Source organism: Lontra canadensis, unplaced genomic scaffold (assembly GCF_010015895.1).
Source record: "Lontra canadensis isolate GAN:19392208 unplaced genomic scaffold, GSC_riverotter_1.0 scaffold23, whole genome shotgun sequence".
NCBI classification, from domain to species: domain Eukaryota; kingdom Metazoa; phylum Chordata; class Mammalia; order Carnivora; family Mustelidae; genus Lontra; species Lontra canadensis.
The window spans coordinates 18,113,370-18,139,918 of NW_022631017.1; the positions used below are offsets into that span (position 1 = coordinate 18,113,370).

The 26,549-nt window shown below is 35.2% G+C and overlaps 1 protein-coding gene across 2 annotated transcripts in view; it reads right to left on the minus strand.

Moving 5' to 3' along the window:
- The window catches only part of TRDN (triadin), a 391,390-nt gene that overhangs the window by 272,095 nt on the left and 92,746 nt on the right, over positions 1-26,549 (minus strand). The window contains exons 5-7 of one of the 2 annotated variants that reach the window (XM_032862438.1): positions 21,644-21,703; positions 7,688-7,747; positions 3,978-4,028 (exon numbers count right to left, since the gene is read on the minus strand). In XM_032862438.1, coding sequence (XP_032718329.1) covers positions 3,978-4,028; positions 7,688-7,747; positions 21,644-21,703 — 171 coding nt within the window. The remainder of the gene's footprint in view (positions 1-3,977; positions 4,029-7,687; positions 7,748-21,643; positions 21,704-26,549) is intronic. The other variant, XM_032862437.1, reaches the window with a different exon arrangement.

Below are 26,549 nucleotides of genomic sequence, written 5' to 3' on the forward strand. Positions count from 1 at the left end.
ATGAGTCTTATCCATCAGTGGCTGTACTAGAATAAAAATGTCTAATGCCAGAGTTGGGAATTCACATTATCCAATAAACATACTAACATACTATTCATTTTTGGATTTAGGATATTACAAATTTCAACTCTCATTCATAAAGTTACTGCCAACTGCTTCATTTCTCTGTTCCTCAGTTTTTCTCATTAAAACAAAATTTACCACTGTCACTATTTCTTCCTTTAAGGTAGCCATGAAGATAAGCAAAAATAATGTGAACAGAAGAATTTGGACATTGCAAAATAAGTACATAAGAATTTCTAATATTAAATCCTCATATCCTGTATTCCTAGAGCTCTTTGGAGTTTTCCTAGAACTTAGGGTTTGATGTATAGCAGGGATTACTATATTATACCCATTTTATAGATGAGAAATCTAGGAATGAAAAACCTTTTGCCAAACATAGTGCCACTAATAAGGCAGGAGTAGAAGCAGTAGAAGAACCAAAATGACTAACCCATTTCCCCATTACACTAAATTGCATAATATTATTCATATTAATCTCCAAGGATGATACCAAAAATGTATTTTAAGACATATGAGGGGAGATATAAATATACACAAACTAGTGAGAACAACAGTTTTCTGAAAGTGATCAATAAATAGTAACCTCCTCTACTATCAAATACACACATATCTGGAGATCATCATTTTCCAGCCAGTTCGACTTGCTTCTCATGACATCATCTCTTCTACTTCTTCCCTGTCTTTGTTATTTTTAATGAACTATAGGAATAGTCTAATCTTCACAATGAATATGGGGTTCTACATATGCACCAGGAAGGAAGTCCTTGAGGTGGTTCAGAGAGTTGCCACTCTTGGACAGGCTGTGCTTGAAATAGAATATGAAATGTGCTGGGTTCCATAGGACTGTCTCTGACAATCAAAGTCTTCAGAGGGAGATTTTACTTTAACTCTGGTCATACCTCTCAAATACAATAGGTTATTTTGTTTCTACTTTAATTATCACATACTATAACGAATAGCTTTTCAATCTTATTCTGTTTTCCCCAAAATTGCCCATTATGCAAAGGGAATGTCCTATGTATTTCCTATATTCCTAACATAATGTATATATACATACATAAAGTAAAAAGGAAATTTATATTTGTGTGTGTGTATACACACACACAATTTATACATATACGCATTGCCACATCTATCTCCCCCATAAGACTATAAGTATGTAAAGAAAATATTTGTGATTTGTGGCAGGCCAGGCTGACCTCAAGATGGCCTGTCCGTGATCTCCACTTTTGAGTATTCACATGCTCGTGCAATCCTTTTCCCTTGAATATGGGCTGGCCTATGAATTTGCATATGCATTTGAAGTAATATGTGACTTCCATGATTAGTCTACATAAGATTATTCTTGCCTTACTAGCTGATCCGCGCTCTTCCTAAGTTTGATGAAACCTACTACATATTAGTGAGACTCATGGGGCAAGGAAGAGAGAATGACTTCCAGCCACCAATCAGAAAGAATTGAGGCCCTGATTCAATAGGTCTTGAAGAACTGAATCTTGCCAACAATCATGTAAATACTTTAGAAATTATCCTTCTCCAGTTGAGCTTTCAGATGGGACCGTATCTTTGTCTAATACCTTGAATATGGTCTTGTGAGCCATTGTGAAGCAGAGGACTGAGCTAAGCCATGCCCAGATTTTTGACCCATGAAGCTGATATAATAAATGTGTATTGACTTTAGTTTCTAAATTTGTGGTAATTTTTTTCACAGCAGTAAATAACTAGTAGAGTATTAAATAGATATTTATTGAAGGAATAATTGATGCTTGAAAACCTCTATTTATTTTTTGAAAGAATAGTAGACTTATACTCAGTTCACTTGGGGTTTTGTCTTGGTTTAATTACATACTAGTTATATAATCTGGGCAAATTTTTTTTCTCCCTGAAGGTTGGTTTCTTCATCTGTTAAGTTAGGTAAGTAGGTGAGATGATCTCTAATGTCCCTACTCGCTTTAAGGTTTCATATATATATGAATTTATTTTCTTTCAAATCTGTCAAACAGAAGAGAACCAAATAGAATAAAATAAATCTCTTTTTTAATTATTTTATAACTAAAATAAACTTAGTTATAAATCTCATCTTAAGACTAAATTCATGCTACCTTCTAGGAAACAAAGTTTTAGCTTATAATCCATCTATCTTAATAAAAGGAAATTTAGTAATCTCATGAAAAAAATTTAGTAAAAAATATATCTTTCTCAAATATTTAATTTTGTATTGGGTAGATAAACACATTGAATTATGAAAGTAGATTCCAATGTTTATTTGGCTGATTAGTGCCTTGAAAATACTGAATTGAGATTTCTAAAATATACCAGTCACATAAAACCTGTATTTTAAAATAGGAAGAGGAAATTTAAATTTAGAAGATAAGATTGAACTATCAATTAGAATTCATTTTTTAAGCATCAAACAATTGGCAAATAAATTTAGAATACTAAATTTATAATTTAATATTTATGTAGTCCTCCAAAATACATAAAATTACATTGATATTCTAATTGATTTGGGAAGGTATATTGTTAAGATACTTTTGGTCTTCAATGGCTTAAAATATCAATATCAGTCAAGATATATGCATTAACCTTTCTTCTTAAAAATTAAATCTTGAATTTGAATTTTCTAAAATTAATTCAAAGTGTACTACTGGTCAAAAGCTGTAAACCAAATATAATGTGCTAGTTTCCTATCTCTATAGTAGTAAATTACCACAAACTTAGATGCTTAACCAATATCCATTTAATATCTCCCAGTTTCCAAAATACAAAAGTCTTGGCATAATGTGGCTCAACTAAGTTTTCTGCTTAAGGTTCACAAGGCTAAAATCAAATTGCCAACAGGGTTGCATCTTTTACTGGAAGATCTTGGGAAGATTCAATTTATTCAACATGTTGACAAAATTCTCATGCTGTCCACGTGCTCCCCTCAATTATCAAGCTAGCAATGGGGGGCAAATCCTTCTCACACTTCAAATCTTTCTCTTGTGTCACATCTCTATGCTTTAAAGGTTCATGAGATTACATTGAATCTTTGTGGGTAATCCAGGATAATCTCCATATGTTAGATCAACCTTAACTACTTTTGCAAAGTGCTCTTTGCCATGTAATATAATGTATCTATGGGGATGACAGCAAGGGGTAAAGGTCTTGGGGTTCCAAATTCTTCCCAACATGTGTGGAAAAGACTTTCATCTTCCTCTCACATTTTCAGAGTCCCCATTTTTTTAAGTATTCAGTTTTATTATCTTTAAAATATTAAATTTTATTGCTTATTTATTTTTTGAAAGATTATTTATTTATTTGAGAGAGAGAGAGTAAGTGAGAGAGAGAGAGATTTCAAGCAGATAGGCAGGGTGAGGGAGAAGCAAACTCCCTACTGAGCAGGGAACCTGATGTGGGGTTCCATCCCAGGACCCTGAGATCATGACCTGAGCCAAAGGCAGACACCTAACCGACTGAGCCACCTAGGTACCCTAAAATAGCAAATTTTAAATGGAAGACCAAATTAATTTTTATGTAAGGGAAATGCTGCATGCTTGTAATTATCCAGCTCTCTGAAATCCAAACTGTAATCTTTTCAATAAAAAGAATTTAGTTATAGAAATAATAAAGGGGGATGGCACTTGGTTGTCTCATTGGGTTAAGTGTCCAATTCAATCTCAGCTGAGGTCTTGATCTCAGTGTTTTGAGTTTGAGCCCTGCATTAGGTTCCATGTTCGGTATGAAGCAAGCAAGGGAGAGAGGGAGGGAGGAAGGGAGGGAGAAAGATAGGAAGGAAGGAAGGAGAAAGAAAGAAAGAGAGATGAAGGAAGGAGGGAGAAGGAAAGAGAATGAAAGAAAGAATGAACAGAGGGAAGGAGAGAGGGAAGAAAGAAAGAAGGGAAGGAGGAAAGAATAAAGAGAAAAGTTACCTTTCTTTGTTTCTGTTTTTTCTTTTTTCTCAATTTTTTCCTTGTGAGTTGCTTAAACAGAAAATTTTATATATTAGTACATAATTTTAATAGATGTCAAGATCAAGCTTTCTTTTTACCTCAATTTTGATAGCCACCAGAATCACGAACTATTTTGAAGATAGATGACATTAATAAGCCTTATTTAGAAATAAAAGAATGCCAATGTAATAATAACTGTATAAAGCCCGATTTAAAAGACTTGGCATTTAGATTTAGAAAGCATTTTGAAAGCTAGTTTCACTCTCCTTTTTAAAGTTATTATTTTAAATAGATAAAGTTTTTAGGAAAGACAGAGAGAGCAAATTTATAATAATTTGTCAAAAGATGTTATTTTATCAGGAAGAAACACTCTATGATTAATTAAAATAAATATTTAAATCAGAATTAAAGCTTTGGTTCAGAACAGTGTTTCTCAACAAGGACATAATTGACATTTGGGGAAGAATAATTTCTTACTGTAAGGGACTGTCTTCTGCATTGAAAAATGCTTAGCATCTGTGGTCCCTGCTTTACCAAATGTCCTCCACTCTAATGAAAGTTTTTCTAAATAATCCCTAAGAAATAGCAACTTTGGTAGAGAATGACCAATAAAGTATAATGTAATCATAAATGTTCATAAGTGTAGCTTCTTAATTGAATAGTATTTAACATGATACCTGAAACATTATACCTTCTCATCCTTATGTAATAAAATAATAAATCAGCATGAATTTATTTCACTAACTTCTATTAAGCAAAGGAACCCTGAGACATACAGAAGCATGTGCAGGTTAGCTGTTGTTCAAATATATTAAACTGCGTGTGGTTTGGTAGTTTACCAAACCACCATACATTTTTCAACATTAATGTATTATTTATTGGAGAATAATGAGAATTTAAGAAATTATAGAAAATTAAATGAAAAAATAAGATATTTAATTAAACAGTTGGGTTAAGGAAAGAGCCAAATTATTAGAGTAAAAAATTGGAGTCCCAATTACTTCCATTTCTGCAACTATATAATAAAAACACTAATGTCCATCAGGTTTACTTGTATTATAAAAGAAAAAATTGTGCCTAAATATATAGTTAAAAAATTATTCTTTTAACATACAGTTGATGAATAGTTTCCCAGAATCTTGGAGATTTAAGGCAAACCTCACAGAAAGTTTAAAGCACAATCCTCTTTTGAAAGCCACGTGACGGTGGCAATTGCAGGGCTAAGGAAAGGGCGGGTGCACTGCTACCCACCCCTTCACCCCTTTCACTCTCCCCCGCCCACGACAGTGTCAGCCTCTCAACCTCTCAGCCTGCCCCACTGCCGTCTCCACTACCATTTGGGGTTATGGGTGATAGCTATGACAATGTTAGCTGAAGGAGCACTCTGCCAAGCTAAGAAAGGCACAATTCACACAAGGTCATGGGGCCACAGTATAATAACTTTGTAAAAAGCAAACTCCTTTGGTATATAACAAATCAAAGACACTTAAAATGAAGCATTTTGTTCTGCTTTCCAATTTGAAAATTTCCCTTAACATTTATAATTTAGGGGCAATGAATTCTCAACTACTTTTAATGAAAAATATTAAGCCACTGTGAAAGTTGAAAAAAATCGTGAGAAATATCGAATTATTTCATTTAGTCAGAGTACGTAGAACCTAATGCCAATAATTCTGCATAATTTAGTAGCAGAAGGGAAGTGGACACCGGTTTCTAAAACAGATTGTGGCTATATTGAAATTCATGGATATTATTACTTAGTAAACATTAATAAAGCTACAATTATTTAATTCAAAATGTTAAATATGTGTATAGAATAAGGAAGATTGAAAAGTGTTTCAACTGATCTGATTCCTAAAATATTACAAAATGTTCCAGCTAAGTGGAATGTTTTGCAGAAGATAACTCAGCAGGCTAGGCATATTGTGGATATATACATCAGCCAAAACCTAGCACAAATAACCTACATTACTAAAACAAAAGCAAAATATCAGAGTCCTATTTCACAAAATACACCGAGATGGATTTTTGATGATTTAAAATTAAATGTGAAATATGAAACTAATTTTAAAAACTTGAGGAAATATTAGTAACTATTTAATTAATCTTCAAATGAAGACTCAAAAGCAGAAACACCAAAAGAAAAAAAAAACCATATCTAGCCACTTAAAAATTCAAGAATCTAAACACAAACACACACATGCATACACACATATATGCATGCACACATATCTGTATACACAAACAGAAACCCTAACTTTAACTACAAAACCTGAGAAAAATATCTGAAAAAGTGACAGACCAAGAAAATATATGCAAATGACATGCACAAGTATTATCAGGAGAAATGGGCGATGAGTGTGAACAGTTACATAAGAAATATACATCATTAAAAATCATATTTAAATACTTCAATATACAAATAATAAGCGGTTTAAAGATATAATGGAAGAAAATATCTCCATTTAAATACCATAATTTTTTTTTTTTTTTTAACTGGGAAAATAGGGGCACCTGGGTGGCTCAGTGGGTTAAAGCCTCTGCCTTCGGCTCAGGTCATCATCATGAAAATACAACCATTCCATGAAGGAGCTGGTGAAAGAGCAATCTATCCAACTGCTAAGAGACAAACCTATTTTTAGTAGAATGAGCCCCCTCCTTCCCAGCCCCCACTTCTGGGCTTCTCTGGGGTATTGGCCTTGGTTGGTGAGACCCCAGCAGTGTCACAAATACTGGATTCGGCATCATAGGTTGAATTGTGTCTCTTAAACACATATGTTGAAGTCCTAACCCCAGTACCTATGAATGCGATCATATTTGGAAATAGAATCTCTAGGGGCACCTGGGTGGCTCAGTGGGTTAAGCCTCTGCCTTTGGCTCAGGTCATGATCTCAGGGTCCTGGGATCAAGCCCCGCATCTGGCTCTCTGCTCAGCTGGGGGCCTACTTCTCCCCCTCTCTCTGCCTGCCTCTCTGCCTACTTGTGATCCCTCTGTCAAATAAATAAGTAAAATCTTAAAAAAAATTAGGAAAATATCTGTTTTCTGATATGGAAAGATCCCTAAGTTATGTTATTGAATTACAAAAGCCAGAATATAAGACACATTAAATTTTGCATAAAAAAAACAGGGAGAAACAGTAACCTATATTATCTCATAAATGCATATTGAGGCTCTGAAAGATGCACGTAAAACTCATAAAAGTGGTTTGTTGTGTTTATGTGTGGGTAGGATGGAATGGGATCTGGGAGGCTGGGAACAAGGCAGAAGGAAGCTTTGCACAATGTCTCTGTATGTGTTAAACAAGGAATCTGCATTGCAGATTCTAAACAAATACATACAAATTAATTTTGTTAAAATCCCAGTCCTATAGGTAATCAAAGAATGCAAGTTAAAATAATAAAGTATATTTTCTTACCTATCAAGTGGATAAATATTTTGTGAAATATTATCCTCATTGTTGACTAAGGCAGTCTCACAACTGCCAGTGAAAAAATAGATATATTTCTAGAGAGTAACTTGGTAGCAGAGTTTGAGTCTCATGTATTTTATTCACTTCAACCTAGAAATTACTTTATAGGTTCAATTCTTAGGGAAAATACCATAATATAATTTTGAAAGATAGGATGTAAAGAGGCGTTCAAAGGGGAAGGGGACAATGTGTAAGAACAGAGTAAGAATAACTCCATACCTTTTTTTTCAGATTTTTCTTTTTCTTTTTCTTTTACTTTTTCTTTTTCTCGGTGTGCAACTGGAAAGAAACAAACAATACTTTTCACTTAAATAAAGAGAATAAATAATGAAATGTTTTCATGGCAATTTTGATGTCAAAAACTTATCTGCTGCTTTTGAAAATCTTTTTTAACTGGAATGACTTTTTACATAGTTAGATGTTTAAATATTGAGATAATTATAAATTTTTTATTTCTACTTTCATTTCATATCCAAGCACAAACTTGTACCAAAAGCAGGTCTAATTGCAAAGGTAAGAATACAACTTAGCTTCCCCAAACCTTTAATTTCAATACAATGCAGTAGAAAGCTTTAAAAATTTATCATGCTGTATGCCAAAGGAGCCCAGCTCAACACTGGAGGAACATCGAAATATAAAAACAGAAATACAGAGAGATAATTTTATGAATCTGATGCAAAGTATAATCGATGTAAATTGTACATGTTACTCTGCTACAGAAACATTCCACACTAACAATTTTTGAAAATATACTGGGATGAGACGAGAATGAAACCAAATCTTTTTAAAGGAAACTAAATTTAATTTACTATGAATCATGATCCAATTGATTAATATAAATTCATTAAGTCAAAACCTTTCTCCGCAATTAAGCCATAACTCTTATTAATAGAATTTCCAATTGTCAGGCTAGAAACATGGTAGTCATCCAGGATTCATCTTCTATTTTCCACTTTTGTTCATTTGCCAGTCTCTTTCAATCTACCTTTCAGTATTTCTCTTACACATCTTTTTTCAATCCAATATTACATTCTCCACCAGTAATTTATTTACACAAAAATATAGAAAGCACCTGCTATGTGCTAAAGATTGTTAGTCAAGAGAGAGTCTATCCTTGTCATTGTGATGTCAACAAGCTGAGGAATAACAGAAGTTAGACAAACAACTGCAAAGGTAGTTAATTGCAGTTGGTATAATTGCCATGAAGAAAATATTCAGGGTGACATTCAGAGACTTAAACTAGTCTGTGTATTTGGGGAATGTCCCTTGGTAGAAATGATGTTTAAGGATGTTAAGGTGAAAAGAAATTAATCTAGTAAGGGGACAGGAAAGTAAAAGGGAAAGAGACCATTTCAAAATTTGGAGTAGAATGCCCTTCTTGCTATATTATTATATTATATTATTATATTGGAAATATAATATTATATTATTATAATTTAATATTATTATATTATTATAATTATTATCATATTATCATTATATTATTATATTAATTATTATAATATTACTATATATTATATATTATTATAATATTATAATATTATATATAATAATATCTTATCTAGTCCCTTGAACCTTTAGATTAAGATTTTTCTCTCTCAGAGTAACATTTCTAATAGGAAAATCTGATTATACTCTTGACCTGTTATGAATATTAGTAACCCCCCATGGCCTAGCATGGTATCTATAACATAGTAGATGCTATAGGAAATCTAAAAATATTTTATTGCTTTAATGCTTTGATATTTACTCATCAATGCAATCTCATCTCCATGAATTTCCCCTTGAACTTTACATTCTTACTCCCACACTTCCTCTTATCAATGCGCCCTTTAAGTGCTGACTCACTTGTCTCCTCCACTGCAAAATGTTCTTTGATCTCTACTTACTTCATACGCAAACAAAACCATGTGCATAATTCCATTTTAACTATTATATAATATTACTGCTGTTGTTCCTATATCTGACTCCCTAGTAGGTGAAATCTCTTTAAAGACCACACCAGGTTATTTTATTTTTGTATCCCTGGCTCATCATGTGATGTCTGCTCCATAGTGGAGTTTTAATAGATTTTTCTTTGAGTGAGCCAAATTCTAAAATTATAAGAAAAACTATTTTCATCTTCAAATATAATTCTATTTATTAATGATATGGTATAGATATTATAAACACTGCTTGCTTCTGGGCAAACAAAATTTACAATTTATCAAAATTTCTTAAATAGTTAAACCCCAGTGAGAAACAGAAGAAAAAAATACACCTTAGACCATCTAAGCTTTATTTTTCCTTACATTTAATAGTCCTTTTAGGTGTTTCTGAGTTACTAAGGTCAATATAAATATCTCACAAAAGAAAGAGAGGACCTCAGCATTTACCCATGACCACAGGTAGCTTATTTTGGTTCTTTTGGATTACTATTAATTAAGCTGAAAACTGAAGGAGAATCTTGGCAAAAACAAAGCCTCTTTTAAAAGTTCTCTAGGGGGAACCAAGTTTGCATGAGATAAGCTGTGCTTCTGGAACCTGATTGGCAGGATCCCCAGGAGAACAACTAATCTGTGTCTCTGCTTCTGTGAAGGACCAGACCTCACCCACCTCAGACAGCTGGTTGTCCATTCCACTAAAGGATTTTTTGGCTGACGTGTGCACAGGCATAAATGGAGGAATTAATACAAAATTGAAAGAGCAAGGGGGCTGAATTCAGACTCAAATTAGCATATTAATGCCTCATTCCTGTCACCCTGGGGGAAAATCTGGTTCCTCACAGTCTAAATTTTGATTTATAGACACAATCTTGTATGCTGGAATTTCATTACCCCCCTCAGAAATGGTACCATAACACTGCTCAGTGAAACAGCTGGACCCATGTGCTCTAGGGAGCTGTTCAAAATGGCAGACAGCCACTAAAGGTTCTTGGATGAAAACTTCAAACTTTGGCAAGACTGAGCTCAGACGCAAAATTTTAAAACTTCTTCTATCAAAACAATGCAACCACCAGTAACTGCCTTAATAATTACGCTAAGATAAAAGAAAATAATTTGCCACAACAACCGCATTTGCTTGCGCACCTCCTCTTTGCTTAGAAACTACAACCAGAAGTTTTCATATGGAAGAAAAAAAGTTCTTTCGTTGTCATCAGCTCTGTTGGCAAGTTATATCTTAGCTAGGACACTTTTAGCTCAGGACAAAATAAGCCTGTTGCACCTGCTGGAGCTTAATTTGTTTGTCATCCTTATTTACAAGAAACAAAAGTCCCTTTGGTATACTGGTAATTAAAAACAAATGGAATCCACCAGTTGGAATGGCCCTGATGTTTGGCATCGGAGTTGGCATGGCCCTGCTGTTCCTGCACTTGCCCAGACTCTGACCTTTCTGTGACCAGAACATTCAGCTCAACTTAACTCTGCCGCAGTCTCTCGCCCACCCCATGTGGTCCCTCTCCAGCACTCTGCAAGCTGTGTTCTGCGCTTTTACAGAGCTTGGCCCTGGCAACCTGCCAGACAGGCCCTGTGTCCTTTTCTGAATGTACCAGAGCTCATAGTGAATCTGACCCTGAGGTTCTTATCAAGCAAACCTTCCCTAGGGGCAAACCAGTAGGCATTCAGGGCCAGGTTGGCTGAGCTCTTTGCTGATCTCTCTGTTAGTAGTAGTTGGAAAAAATCGAAAGTTTGGTGTCAAAAATTTTTCAGTACTAATTTGCAGAGGTTTTAGCCAACAGTAAACAAAATGTCCGATGTGCTTTTGGTTAGTATGTATATCTCCATATGTTTTTATTTATTTATTTTTGTAACTAATCTGTAGAATTTCTATCCTGTGCTAAGGCAAGATGAACTACACATTCTAAGCAATAACGATGAATTCAATAGAAGAGCACTCTTGAGGAGTAGAGAAACTTGTGGAAGATTACATTACTAATTCTTCCTAAAGGATTATTTTATGATTTTTTTACTTAAATAAGCACACAATTTTAGAGCTGATAGGAACCTAGAAGATCCCTTAGCCTGAACTTCTTTGTCCCTGGATAAGAAAACACTGTCTCAAAAGAGTCCATGGCAGAAAAGAACAAGAGTACTGTGATCAGATTGCCAAATTATACTCTTCCTCTAAAACTATGCTACCTCATCCACACAGGTCCTGTGCAGACTAGAAACTTGTTCTTACAACCAAAGTGTGCTGCTGGCTTCTCCAAGCATGTAATACACAATCCATCCTGGAATATATACTTCTTTGCCACAATAAAATTACATTTGTTTATGTATTAATGTGCTGATTAGGCAAATTACCCAAGTATATAAAGCTCATCTGATATATGCTCCAAATCACAAGGTATATATTTAAATTTCAAAATACAGTTTTACTCTCGAATCTGATTGAATTGTATGGGTAATTTCCCCTTCAACTGGGGCTCCATTGCTACAGTCAGAACTATAATCACTTCCTCAAAAGTGAACAATTACTATGCAGGAAGTGATACGTAGCTTTGTGCAGAACCTTCTTGCCTCACTTTCCAGATTTACCTTTCAGCGCTGGCAGAGAGAAAAAGAAAATATATTTGATACCTTAAAGAGTCCATTATGTATGGCTGAGAGAGGGCAAAAGTAAAAGTTTATAAAATACAGGCTCACTACCTTAGTCTGTGATCTTTGAGAGAATTTTTTATAAGGGGCCAGGATCTTTAGATACACTTGAACGTCCTATCCTCTTTGGTTTTTGCTCATCATCTTCAGCAAAATCCTTTGCCAGCCTACGATTCCAGTCCTGTAACGGTTTCCCAGAAACAACCCTAAACCAGTCAATCAGGATTATTATTCTAAATTACCCTTTTAAAAATGTTCTTCTGACTCATGTGAGACTGTTATGCATTGAATTGCATAGTTTCAAAAGACGTGTTGAAGTCCTAATCTCCAGTGCCTCAGAATGTGACCTTAGTTGGAAATAGAGTCTTTACAGAGGTAATTAGTTTAAAATGGAGTCATGACAGTGGTCTTTAATTCAATATGACTGATGTCCTTATGAAAAGGGGAAATTTGGACACAGACACAGATATGCACAAGGCGAAGAAACGGAGATGCAGGGAGAACACCATTTGAAGATGAAGGCAGAGATTAAAATAGTTCATCTATAAGTCAAATGTTGCCAGCCAACCAGCAGGAGCCAGGAAAAGCATGAAATAGATTCTCCTTTACAGCTCTTTGAAGTAATCCATCCGGCTGAAATCTTAACGTTGGAGACAATATATAGGCTACTGTATTTTTCAGTTGACGGTAACAAATAAATTTAATTTACCTCTATAACTGTAAGACAATAAATTTCTGTTATTTTAAGCCATCCAGTCTTTGATACTTTTTTTTTTTACTGGAGCCCTGGGAAACCAATACCAATATTAATCATTTGGGTTCTCTTGCACTCTTCTAACCAAGTTCTCACCTGGTTCCTTGAAGACTGACCCTTGACCTAGCTCTTATGTCTTCCATTTTAGGTTCCAGAGTGCCCATCTAAATCTTCAGCCATACATTCCTCTAAAGCTTTATCAGAAAACTACAGTCAGACATATTCAGCAACCGAGGCAGCTAGTTGGCTGCTGCAGGATATCTCTTTGTCGGGTACTCACCACAAGATAGTGTAATTGCATGTTTGCTGTTTTAGATCTCTCACTGGACTAGGTCTTATACATCATTGAATTTTTTAGTGCCCAAAATGATGTTTGGCACAAATTAAGTACTGTGAATAACTTAATGTGTATTTTGCCTAATGGCTGTGACCAGTTTTTTCACCTACAATAACTGCCTGTGAGGATAACCCCGTTTCCACTGACTGGCCCACTTTGATGTTGACCACATGCCATTCATCAGCATACCCTTCTGCCGTGTGAACTTCTTCCCCACTCCTAAGGTCAGCTCTTCACCTGAACACTAAACAAGTCAGGCTGATGTAGCAAATACCTATTGTTTTGAATGCCTTAAAAAACTCTCCTTTTGTCTAGGAACCATCTTTGATAATGTTTTCCCATCTAGTTATATGTTTACTAATTGGTTTCCAATCTTTTCTGGTTTAATCTAGGAGTAAATTGACATGTTTAATGGTTAAATAAAAGCCTAAATGTTATCTGAAAAATAACAATAAAATTTGTAGTTGCAAAAAAACCCAAGGCAATATGCAATAAATAAAACTAAATGAAAGTAAAGCTAGAGGAAAATAAAAAATATATTAATAATTATCTTTGGATAATTGGTTGTAGTTTTCTTTCTTTTTTGCATTTTCCAAATTGTCCAAATTAATCTGTATTACTTTAATCTATATTATTATGTTATAAATTTTATTGTGTTTCCTAATTACGTTACAAATCGTTTTTGTTTTAATATGGAGTTCCTATCAGATTCTTCAACTGGTGCTGACCACATAAATTTGACATTACAATAGCCCAATTAAAGCTGAATAATTATATACATTTGAAAATAAACATAGAAATGTCCAAGGAAAAAACTGTCAGTAGGAGTCAAGTCGAGATTAACAAAACAGGGGAAATGAATGCTTCATTAATTCGTTCATTCATTATTTCAGTGTTTATTGAATGTGTTTCATGTGTTGGGTACTTTGCTAGATGTTAGAGTCATTTTTAATTTGATATAGCACACAAATTCAGAGCTGGTAGAAATCTGGAAGACCATTGAACATGAATCTCTTTATTTATAAATAGGAAAACACAGAATCACAAAAGGAAATGTCAAAAATGACCTAGAACAAACATGAAGACACACATAGCTCCTGCCCTGAAAGTCTGTTTTGAAAATCAAAGAGATGAACAGACTTGCCCAGCGACTCCACAGGAAGGGGCTGCTGGCCAGAGAAAAGTGCTCATACAGAAACACAGAGCTGTGAGATGTCAGTGGAGCCTACTTAGGGAGTGCCCAACAGTGTGGCCGCCTAAGGCACAGGCAGTGTAGGTAGGTCTGGGATGGGCTGGTGGGGCAGCAGGGGCCAAGGTGAGAATTGAAGGGGTTGAGGAGGAGGTTGCAGAGTAGGGAAGGTATATGGGAAAGTACAAAAAGCTGAACATTTGTATGGATATCATTGATCATATGAAGAAAGTCTTTTATACCATGGTAGAAAATGTGGCTTTCACCTCTAAAGTGCTATAATGGCAACAAATGGATTGAAGCCGTTGAGGGTCATGATTAGCATGAATTTAAGGGATAATTCAGAGAAATCAGTTAATAAATGACTATCTTAGGGCTGCCTGGGTAGCTCAGTTGGTTGAGTAGCTGATGCTTGATCTCAGTTCAGATCTCAGGGTCATGAGTTCAGGCCCTACCTTGGGATCCATGCTGGGTATGGACCCTATTTAATGAGAAAGAAAGAAAGAAAGAAAGAAAGAAAGAAAGAAAGAAAGAAAGAAAGAAAGAAAGAAAGAAAGGAGGGAGGGAGGGAGGGAGGGAGGGAGGGAGGGAGGGAGGGAGGGAGGGAAGGAAGGAAGGAAGGAAGGAAGGAAGGAAGAAGAAAAGGAAAGGAAAGGAAAGGAAAGGAAAGGAAAGAAAAAGGAAGGAAGGAAGGGGGGTAGGGAGGAAGGACTACCCTAATCTAATTGAGAAATGATTGTGGAGAAGATAACAGTGGAAGTAGAGAAGTGAGGAAAGGATAAATGATAGTAAAGAGGGAGTATGACAAGGGGCTGAGCAAGACCACTCTTTGTATTGAGGGAGAACAAGATGTCTATGGCAGGATTGTCACTCAAATGTCTTCTGAAATGATGCATATTAAATGTCTACTCCAGGAGTGATGAGAGAGTGTAGTGAAGACTATGGTAAGTAGTTAGTGCAGGCCCCACCTATAGACATCCAGTTGTACATTCTGTGTCCGTCCATAGACTGTACTTGAACTCTAGGCCATGAGTTCAACTGACAGCAATTCTAACCCTGGCTCATTTGAATCATTAGAAAAGCTTGGCTCAAACCCTGTCCTCACCTCCCAAACATTAATGGTCCCAGAATGGAGTCTGAAATGGATATATATATATATATATATCCATTTCAGCCATATATATATGGCAGGCCTGGTATACTTAATAAAATATGCCCACCTCTAAATCTCCTTGCTGTTGTTGCTACACTTAACAAAATAAGAAATGAGACCTGACAGTACTTATTCTTTCGGTAGAAATATATATATAATATTAAATTAAATATATTATATTATATTATATTATTAAATATATTATATATTATATTAAATATCATATATATATGTATATTTTTTAAACTATCCAGATGATTCTGAAGTCCATCAAGTCCATATCACTCCTGGCAACAACGACCCTCCTTCTGCAGCTTGAATAGCCTGGGTGGATAGTGATATCTATTATTGTGACCAGTAATAGAGAGGGATGAAGACATTCTGTGGATTGGAACTTAACGTGGGCTTCAAATACACTGAGTGAAAGAAGTCTGTTAGTTATCCGTGTTAAGTCAGATGAGAGTTGTGTACGAGGGTCTAGAGACTTTTCACATTCTACTTCTTTAGTCTTCTCAAATATCAAAATTAATTAACCACTTGGGCTCTTAATTAATCGATGTTTTAGATGAAATGTGAAGAGATTATCCAATATAAAAATACTTGAGGTATTCAGGTCATTCTCAAGTTTTTGATTTAAAGTACATGCACACTGAGTATGAATTTTTAATGAGTTTATATTATAATATCTTAAGGAAATTATGTCGCTGTCTCGGCCACACATAAACGTTATCCTACTTCTAATATGACTAAACTCACATATTCTCATCAGGAAAAAAACAAAAAGAAACAAATGAATAAATATCTGGCTTCCTAAAATAAACCAAAAATAGTAGAATTATTCCAATTAGTTCTGGTCCCCTAAACAATGAAACCTGAATACTTCCTCCAACCCTGAATTCCCTAATAATAATTTTACACCTAACTTTGGCTATGCTGGTGGCTAAAGTTTTATAAAAACTCTTATGACAATGTTGCTACAATAAATTTGGTAAATTTTCCCATTCTGTGATTCCTACCCTTAAATACTTATATTTTGTATTTAGCTACCAGTCCTTTCTAGTACTCTTAATGGCCCTTAAAATTGCATCCATGTCTTAATCTCTGGAATCTGTGAATGTTACAATACATGACCAAAAAAAAAAAAAAATAGCAATATGATTAAATCGAGGATCTTGAGATAGGGAGATTATCCTGGGTTATCTATGGGATCCCTAAATGCAACCCCATGTATCTTTATAATAGGGAGTCAGAGGAAGATTTGAAGACAGAAGAGAAGGCACTGTGACCACGGTAGCAGAGACTGGAGTGATACATCCACAACCCAAGAAGTACAGCAGCCCTAGAAGCTGGAAGAGGCAAAGAACAGATTCTCTCCCAGAGCCCCTGAGGTAGTTCTGCTCTGACAACAATTTGATTTGGACCCAGTGAAACTGATTTTAGATTTCTGGCCTCTAGAACTGTAAGATAATAAATTTCTATTGTTTTAAGACACCACATTTTTGGCAATTTGTTACAGCAACCACAGAAAACTAATACACCCATGACATGCTGTTTGGCATTTCTACCAAAAGAATAAGTACTGTCAGGTCTCATTTCTTATTTTGTTAAGTGTAGCAACAACGGCGAGGAGACTTAGAGGTGGATACATTTTATTAAGTATACCATGCCTGCTATGCAGGGAAGCCATCAAGCAAGACAAGTCCAGGCTCTAGGGAAGTACAAGTAGATCAGTGAAGTTGATCCGCAGATTACAAAGTCCTAACCACGGGGGTTCAGAGAACAATTCAAGATTCTCCAGCTGTGAGAAAATTCTGCTATAGAGACTTAGACACAGTGGAGCAAAAAAGAAGGAAGGAAATGAGATGAAAGGTATAGTGGGAAAGCCACATGTACTTAAATTAAAGAAATCAGAGATTAAAATTTGGCTCTACAACTTAATAAATATGAGACATGGAGAAAAATCATTAAGTTCAGATAAACCTCAGTTTTCCTAGTTTTAAATGGGATTATACCTACCAAGTTGGATTCTTCCGTGAAGATTAAGTGAAACATTAGAAAGCATAGATTAAGTACAGTATTTGTTTCGTAGTAGATAAATGCTTGTATGAGATTTTTTAGGAAGGAAGGCACAAATACAGGGATGAAGTGACAATAAAGGTAGTTTAGTGTCATGTTACAGAATCTTGGGATGACAGATCTTAAGTTCCTTCAGCCAATGCTCAGAAGGATGCCAAGTGGTCCCAAATATAGGATGAGAAATAGCGCAGGTAAGAAATCCACAAGGGATTGTCACTGACCTAATCACTAGTGATTAAGAAGACTAGTTAACTGACTGATAGTTACTGTTGAAATTAAAATTTGCCAAGAATTCTTTGAATGATTTCACATATACATTTCATAATCACTTAATCTTCATAACTTTATCATACCCATTTTACATATGAGAAAACAGAGGCAACAAAAATGAGTTAATTTGTCCTGGGTACACAGGCAGTAGTTCCTAAATTTGGATTCTGACTCAAACTGGTTGATCCAAGACATTTCTAAAAGTAGGATAATAATGGTGACGTCCTTCTTTGTCAAAATCATACACTATGCTCCTAGCTTACTTACTGAATAAACATGTCTGAGTGTTTACCTTGAGTCAGGGAAATAGTCTTTAAAAACCATAACTTGGACCTTTTATTTATGACAAATAGCACTACTTTCTAGAATTCCCTACAATGAATGTATATCTTTTCTTCTAAAGCTTATGTATACATAGTTATTTATACCTATGAAGGATGCCCAAACTGTGGACTGCCAGATGAGACTCTGACCAATATTTCTTGTCATTTGACATGTGGCTCTGCATTCCACAATGATCATCCCTTCATCTGAATTACTCATAGGCTGTGGTCTTTAGACTGCCTTACTCATCTCCATCTGGAAATTAGCTCTTAGAGGTTAGACAGAAATATATTCTAAAATATTTGGCTTTAAATATGAGTATATTCTGGAAAATCATTTTAAGCTATAAAATCTTCCATTAGAAACCATCACCTTGGAATGGAATGAGCATTCTTCCAATTAACTTCTGCCACAGGAAATATTCAGTGCCTACAACTCCTCTGGCATGAGGGAATTCTCCCTACTCACCAGGGCCATTTATATCAGCAACAACTCTATGAATGGCATCTTGGTGATCCAAGAAAAGTTAAAATGTGGCTGTAAGTTTCTTTAAAACAAATGTAATAGTCCACTGAATTGCTATCTTAATTCAACTTAAGGTCACAAGTATGGACATTACTGTGATCATATTTATGAAATAAATTACAATTTCTTTTATGTAAGTAAAAGCCAAGGTTAATTAAAAGGTAAACATTAACTAACATGTCAGAGCTTATACCTTAAAACCAAAGTAAGTACTTATTACCAGTTTAAGCATTAAAGGGTTTGCTCCTCAGTTCCATAAAGCTGGTATATTTCCCTTAAGAAAACCATCTGATAAAATGAACAGATGGAAAAAATAGGAATAAAAGTTACGTTAGCTTCATGAATTAAAATCATTTAAATAAGGTGATAACTATAAAGTTATGAAAAGTGGGGATCAAAACTGATTCGTTGACACTTTAAAAATGAATTAGCATTAGATAGTGTATTTATATGGAATGATTTTGAGGGGGACAGCTGGGTGGCTCATTTGGTTAAACATCTGCCTTCAGCTCAGGGCATGATCCCAGAGTCCTGGGATTGAGCCCTATGTTGGGCTCCCTGCTTGTGCTCTCTTTTGCTATCTCTCTCAAATAAACAAAAAAACTTTAAAAAAAAAGATTTTGGAGATATATGTTCTCTGGGTCTATACGTATTATGGTTTTCTGTATTCCATTTGATGAGTAAATCATCTACATGTAGAGTTCCAAGGCTTTCCAAAAGACTGCACACTCCTAAAACCTGTTCAAATACCATACGAATACCTTAAAGGAAAAAAACAGAGAGAGATAGAGAGGGAGAATAGAGTGTGATCTAGCTTCTATGGCTACCAAAATTTTTATCTCCCCCATTTCACCAGTACTCACCAGCTTTTTTACTTTTTTCTTATTTTTAGTTTTTACCAACTTCCCAGGCTCAAATATTTGTTGGCATGTCTATAACCATCACAAACAAATAATACCTTGGATATATTCTGTCCTATCTTGTAAGAGTTCAAATATTTTGATAAGAATTTAAATTCCTAAATATCCATCATATATAACCATGACTGATATGAAATGTAGCATATAGAAAACATATTCATCTACATATGTGAATGGTTATAAAACCACATTTATTTTCACTGAACTACCTGGATATAAAAGCAGGCATTTATTCCACCTGGATGAGGAAACCAAGCAGTAAAATGGACCCTTTCATTCATATTGACACATTAAAAATAGGGAAAGAAGAAGTACTTCTAAAGCTTATTTAAGTCTCGAACAGTTGAAGCTCCGATTTCTCTTTCTTGTGAAATATTCACTTTCCAAAATATATTTGGTCTATTCGGGGAATATATTCAGGTATTAATTTCTAACCCAGGCTTTGAGAAATTTATTTTAAACTTCAGCCAAATTCACTGTTTTAATTATGCAAGACTCGCTAGTTTAATAAGCCCACTCTACAGGCCACTGCTCAAAGTCTTTAACAGCAGGATTCTAATAGAGCCAGGTCCAAAATGCAAATGGTGCCATCTGCATCACCACATCCACTCCAGAAGCACTGCTATTAAATTAATAGTACAGTCTGCAAGATAGAACAGCAGAGACTCCAACTATGTGGAACCAGTTGAGTTTCTGTTTAACCTCCAGCAGATTGAAACACATAGCCAGTTCAGTCATGGCCAGCTTAGTTAATCCATACCCAAGAGCTGTGTCCAATTTCCCTGACCAAAGGAATTGGGGGCCAAAAAAAGGAAAGGGAACAGTAAGAAGACATTAGTTCCCTAAGTACAAATATAAATAGGTTTCAACTGAGTGAGTTTCACTGTCCCTGATTGTGTAAGGAGTGGCTGATCAATCTGGCACAAACTCGAACATTAAGATTAAAAACATAATATCTGCAGAATGACTTAAACTCTTCACAAAAAGGAAGTACATCAAGTATATTAAAATGGCATTTTAATATATTCACATATTGGTATAATTTAGGGTTAAGTAGAACTTCTGTTATTTGAAAACTATTTGCAACTTTGGTCTTCATTGCAGGTGATTTTACATTAATGAGTTTTGGCATAATAAGTATTAGACAAGATTCTATTTCTATCCAGAAAAAAATTGTTTCAAATTCTGTCCAGAACAGATATTTGTGTGACATAGAATTATGAGAATTTAATTTTTGCCCTGACTCACTTAAAAAGCATGCGAGACTGATCATTTGGGGAATCCTGAGAATTATTTAGAAATCTATCCCTTTGAAATCTCTTGCTTCTATATGTTTCTTTCTTCTTTTTTATTAACATATAATGTATTATTTGTTTTGGGGTACAGGTCTGTGAATCATCAGTCTTATTCCTATAGGTTTTTTTAAAGTTTTATGACTACAAGGGCCACTCCTAGAAAAAAGATGCTTATAAAATGAGCAAGATAATGCTGGCCATTATTAATATGCCTCTAATGCAAGATTGCAGTTACTGGATTCAGTTGAGTTGAAAGGAATATTAATCATCATGTTGTCACTGTCCATGTACCCCTTGAGGCTATATACGAAAACTGTGGGGCCATAGCAGTCTGTAGGGAGGCAATATAATGACTGTATTTCTGTTCCAATGATTTTAAAGGTATTGCATGGCATAAAAAATTTAAGGTTAAAAAAAAACTGAACTCTGCCTTATTACAGTAACATATTCAAAGACGAAAAGTATTTGCTAGTAAATCAACAATGATATTTGCAGTACTATCGTAGAAGGAAAAACCTGTTGTAAATAATTTAAACATTGCCACAGATTTTGAAGTCACTTTGATTCCAACAATTAAATACTACTTATATATTTATACCTGGAATTACCTGAGAAGTAAAGGTACTCATTTAAACACGATCAAAAATGTTAAAACAAGGGAAAACGCCACATGAAAATTTTCCTTTCTTTCACATCAGTACACAAAATATATATTCTAAATAAAAATAAGGATAAACACAAAATTAAACAGTTACCTTTAGTTAGTATTTTCCTTTCAGGTTTCTCCTGCTTTTCAGTCTTATCTTTGTGTATTTCTAGAAAAAATACAGAATTTATAATTTAAAAAACTCTCCTTGAAAATGTACAAAATGTAAACTATTGCTATGATCTAAACTTTAAAATTCTACCATGAAGTCTTAATTTTTCCTAAATCAAAAAAGTCATCATAACATATTGCTAAATAAATCACTCATTTATTGAAATAAGGAAAAAGTTGGATTTACCTCAAAATTAGTGTTATTTGAAAAAGCCTAAAAACTTACATAAATGGGGATATGTTGTCACCATTTTCAGTGCTAAAATTGATCACAAACTATAATTATGTTTTATTTCAATTACTCTCAATACAATTAAGAATCCTTAGTAAGAATGTCATTTAGATTGAGGAAGATTTCACTTTTACATATTAAATTAAGAATTTGTGAAATGAACTGTAACTACCTAATATGAAATACATCTCAGAAGTATTGACTCTAAGCTATGTTTATAATCAGAATTTGGCATTGCATTTAACCAATAATTACTGCACGCAGATAGCACACATTTCATGGAATAAGTCAGTTGTTACATTTTTTTCTAAATATCAGGTTTTAACAAATATATTTAATTTGCTGCTAGCTTCAGTATACATACATTGCCAAGGCTTGGAAAATAAAGTTAATTGTGAATTTTCAGTTAATTTGGATAGACCTAAATTAGATATTAGAGTTTACAAATATGATTACTACCTCTGAAAAGTGACTTAATCTTAATAGCGTGGTTTTTCTTAGAAAAATGCTAATGAGTTTTACTTATTTATTTATCACAACTTTATTTCACAGATGATTTGAGATGGTGCTAATCACTGTACACATTTTAAATTCTCCGTTTGTAAATATGAATTTGCATTTTTGTAATTTTTCCAGAAGTCTGAAATCAAGACCACCCATTGGAAATTCCTAAGTATCTTTGGAAAAGACAGTGACTTTCACCTGCTAAGAAGGTAACCATCACTGTGAAAACTGCCTCCTTGCCTGCCCCAGGAATCCCTCATCACACTATTTACAGGGCACTCCTGCACCCTTATCCCATCCCTGACTTTGCTATGGCAATAGAGATAAAAAAGAGTTAAGATACTTAACCAAATCTCTGATAAAATTTCTCCAAGTTTCAAAGAAAGATCTTCAAAACCCAGAGGAATCCATTCTTTGTCTTCTCTTATCATTTTTTTTTTTTAAAAATCTCTTCTCTATAGGTTTCCAGATTCTGCTCCGTGTGTATGTTTTTGTATGAGTTCCAGATATCTGATGGTAATATCAAACCTTTCTGAGTTGGGTGAATCATTATTTGGGGGTAGGGTGGGCTGTTCTGTGCAAGCTCTAGTACTTAGCAGTGTCCCTGGTCTCTACTTGTTAAATTCACGTAGCTCCTCCCCTAGTCATGACTATGAGAAGTGTCTTTAGACATTGCCAAATGCCCCCTGTATGGCAAAAATGAGCCCCCAAGAAAATGCTCAGTTGGCTCACGACAGTATTTCTCTTGCTTATCCTGCGTTCTTGGTTTCTAGAGTACTCCTGGAATTATGAAACGAATAGTGTTGCACTGTAAATTATCATATAGAGATATATGTAAAGAAAATTTTGATTTGTTTTTAAAGAAACACGCCCTATTTGCAAAGGCACTGTAAAGTTGTATCTTACAGGCTATAGACAATAAAGCTAACACAAGCCTTGTTTAACACACACATACACACACACACACACACACACACACACACACACAGGATTTATATCTGGGGGCTCCTGGGTGGCTCAGTGGGTTAAAGCATCTGCCTTCAGCTCAGGTCATGATCCCAGGGTCCTGGGAACGAACCCCACATCGTGCTCTCTGCTCAGCTGGGAGCCTGCTTCCCCCACCTCTGCCTGCCTCTCTGCCTGCTTGTGATCTCTATCAAGTAAATAAATAAAATCTTAAAAAAAAATCTGTATCTGTAGAACTGTCTAAGAATATGAGATAACCAGCCTAATCCCCTTCACTAGCTAGACCTATACTGCCCTAGGCAGTAGCCGCAGGATTTACATGCATATTAAGGATATGATATGCAGCTCGTCCAAACTGAGATGGGCCGTAAGTCTAAGTATATACTGGATTATGAAGATTTAGTATAAAAAAGAATGTAAAATATTTCATTAATGATTTTACATTAATAACATATTAGAATGATATGATTTTAGACATATTTAGTGTGATCATTTTATTTGTGTGACAACTTGGTTAGATTACCGTCCCAAGTCATTCAAATGAACACTAATCTAGGATTTGCTGTGAAGGTATTTTACAGAAATAATTAAAATCCCTAATCCATAGACTTTAAATAAGCAGATGATTCTGGATCATGAGGTTTCCCAGAGAGAGGAAAGAAATTCTGTCTGGGGATGAAAGCTTTCATCCCTGCCCATGGATTCAAGTTTGCCTGTGGTTCTCCCTGCCTGACTGCTGTCCTGCATGTTCTGACTTGCTCAGCCAGTCCCCACAATCACATAGGTCAATTCCTTGTAATGAATTTCTTAATACACAAATATATCTGCATCATCTTCTACTGGTACTCTTTTTCTGGTTGAGCCCCCACTGAGACCCTGATTAGGTTAAATAAGACACAGGATTAAAATTAATTTCATATTACTCTTTTTACATTTTAAATGTGTGGCTACGTGGAAATTTTAAGTTTCATATGTGGTCACATTATATTACTATTAGTGCTGGTTTAGTCCTAGGAGTGGGCAGATGACCTTTTTAAAACCTTAGGTCATCCACAGGGTTAAATCTTTCACAAGTGAAAAAGCGAATTCAAAATTTCCCTGTCTTACCTCCTCCCTTCTATTCAGAACAACAGAGGCTGTGGAGAAGATTGGTCCCTTGTATAACTCAAGGCAATAAAGCAAGTAACACACCAGAGATGTAGAGGAATCTTTGGATATGCCAAGGGAGTCACCTTTAAGGGATAATTTCTTACTCCTCGTAAGGGTTGATTCAAATGCAGAAATGGGATGAAATTTTCTAAATTAAAAGCTTACATTATATGCTCTATTCCTTGCGAGACAAGAAGGCTTTGAAATCGTCATTTAGAATAATATTTTTCCTTTAGAGGTAGGCGTATGTGTGTGTATGCGTGTGTATGTGTCTGTGTGTGTTCTGCAGACATCTGTTGGCCACTCAGAAGAGCAAAGTGGCGGTTCTACAGCTCCTACAGGAGGATCAGACCTGAGTTAGGACTTTCTGCAAGTTTAGGTGTGAAAAACCATCCTGGCTTGGTAATCCTGTCAGAGCTTCCTAGCCTAACTTCTTGAGAAATTCACTGGATGGGGTAGTGGTTTGTGGTACTACACAACCCATGTTGGTCAATGGCTGTGTTTCCTGCAAGGAAGTTTGCAGATCAGAGAACAGACATAAGGAGAACACTAGGAGCCACCTGGGCACCCTTTAGCTCTAGCTCTTTCTTTCTTTCATTCTTTCTTCTCCTTTTTTTTAAAATAATTAATTTATTTATTTGACAGAGAGAGAAAAAGCACAACCAGGGGGAGTGGCAGACAGAGGAAGAGGGAGAGAGAGAGGGAAAAGCAGACTCCCCGTGGAGCAGGGACCCCAATGTGGAGGTTCATCCCAGGACCCTGAGATCATGACCTGAGCCAAAGGAAGACACTTAACTAACAGAGCCACCCAGGAGCCCCGCTCTAGCTCTTATCAGAAGGGAATGAGCTCTAGATTGTGACCAGAATTGAAATGAGCAGGAGTCCAAAAGACAAATCTCAACAAGATTGGAATCAAGAACACCACTCATGAAAAGGCAGGGCGGGGGGTATGCATTGCCTCCACCATTTTCAAAACCCTTGGGAGGGAGGTAACCCCACAGAGGAAGGTGAATCTCAACATGTTGGCTATACTTCACAATAAGTTTTCCTTAAGAAAAAATAAAAATAAATTAAAGAATTAGACTGAAAAAATGGCAATGTATTTCTGAGTATTTGTTTTTTACTCTATGGAACTGACACAACACAGTTCTGTAACTCAGACCAATCTCAAGAATAAGGTCCTAATATTTTATTTCCCTGATTCTATACTTCAGCGTCATACAAAGGACAGCCTCATTGCTTTTGGAAGTTCTTCTTATATTTCTCGCAAGGGGCAGCTAGGGTCATGGATTAAAATAAACACACATGCACACATACAAAATAAAATCTTTACAACCCACAGTGAAATATGAAATATGATGACGAAATATAGTCATATTTCGATGGGAACAACATCAATCAATCTTTTAACTGATGATCCCTTGAAGACCATCAGTATTTCTATAGCAGCAAGCGTAGATTATACAGCTAACCTTGTAAAGGCATTCACATACCTGCATTTCTCTGCTGAGAGAAGATAAAAGAAATCTATTTCTTGTGATTCAAACTTAAGGATAAATTCAATCTCTCTCTGCATGTTTTATTGCAACATCGCATTTTCTTTGGGGATTGGATTCTATGACTAGCGTTATTGCCTGTGACCATCAGATGCCTGAAGAATCCAGTGAAGCCTGAGCACATGAGCCACTTCTGTCTGCTTACACTTGAGCCAGGAAATGATAACCATTCGGGCTCCTGTCCAACTGAGTAACAATGTGCTACCAATTTAGACTTCAGAAGGATATTTTTCTCATAAGCAGATGATGTTTGATTTGTTCCTCTCAACTGCTCTTTCCAGCTAAGAACCATTTGTATAAGAAAGTAAAATTAAATTTTAAAAGATTCAAGTCACTGAAAGATTCAAGTCACTAGAGCTTTATTGCCCTATGGTTTTCAACAAACTTCTAAGAAAAGTAAAATTTCCTATATTATATTTAAATTAGTGTGTTTAATA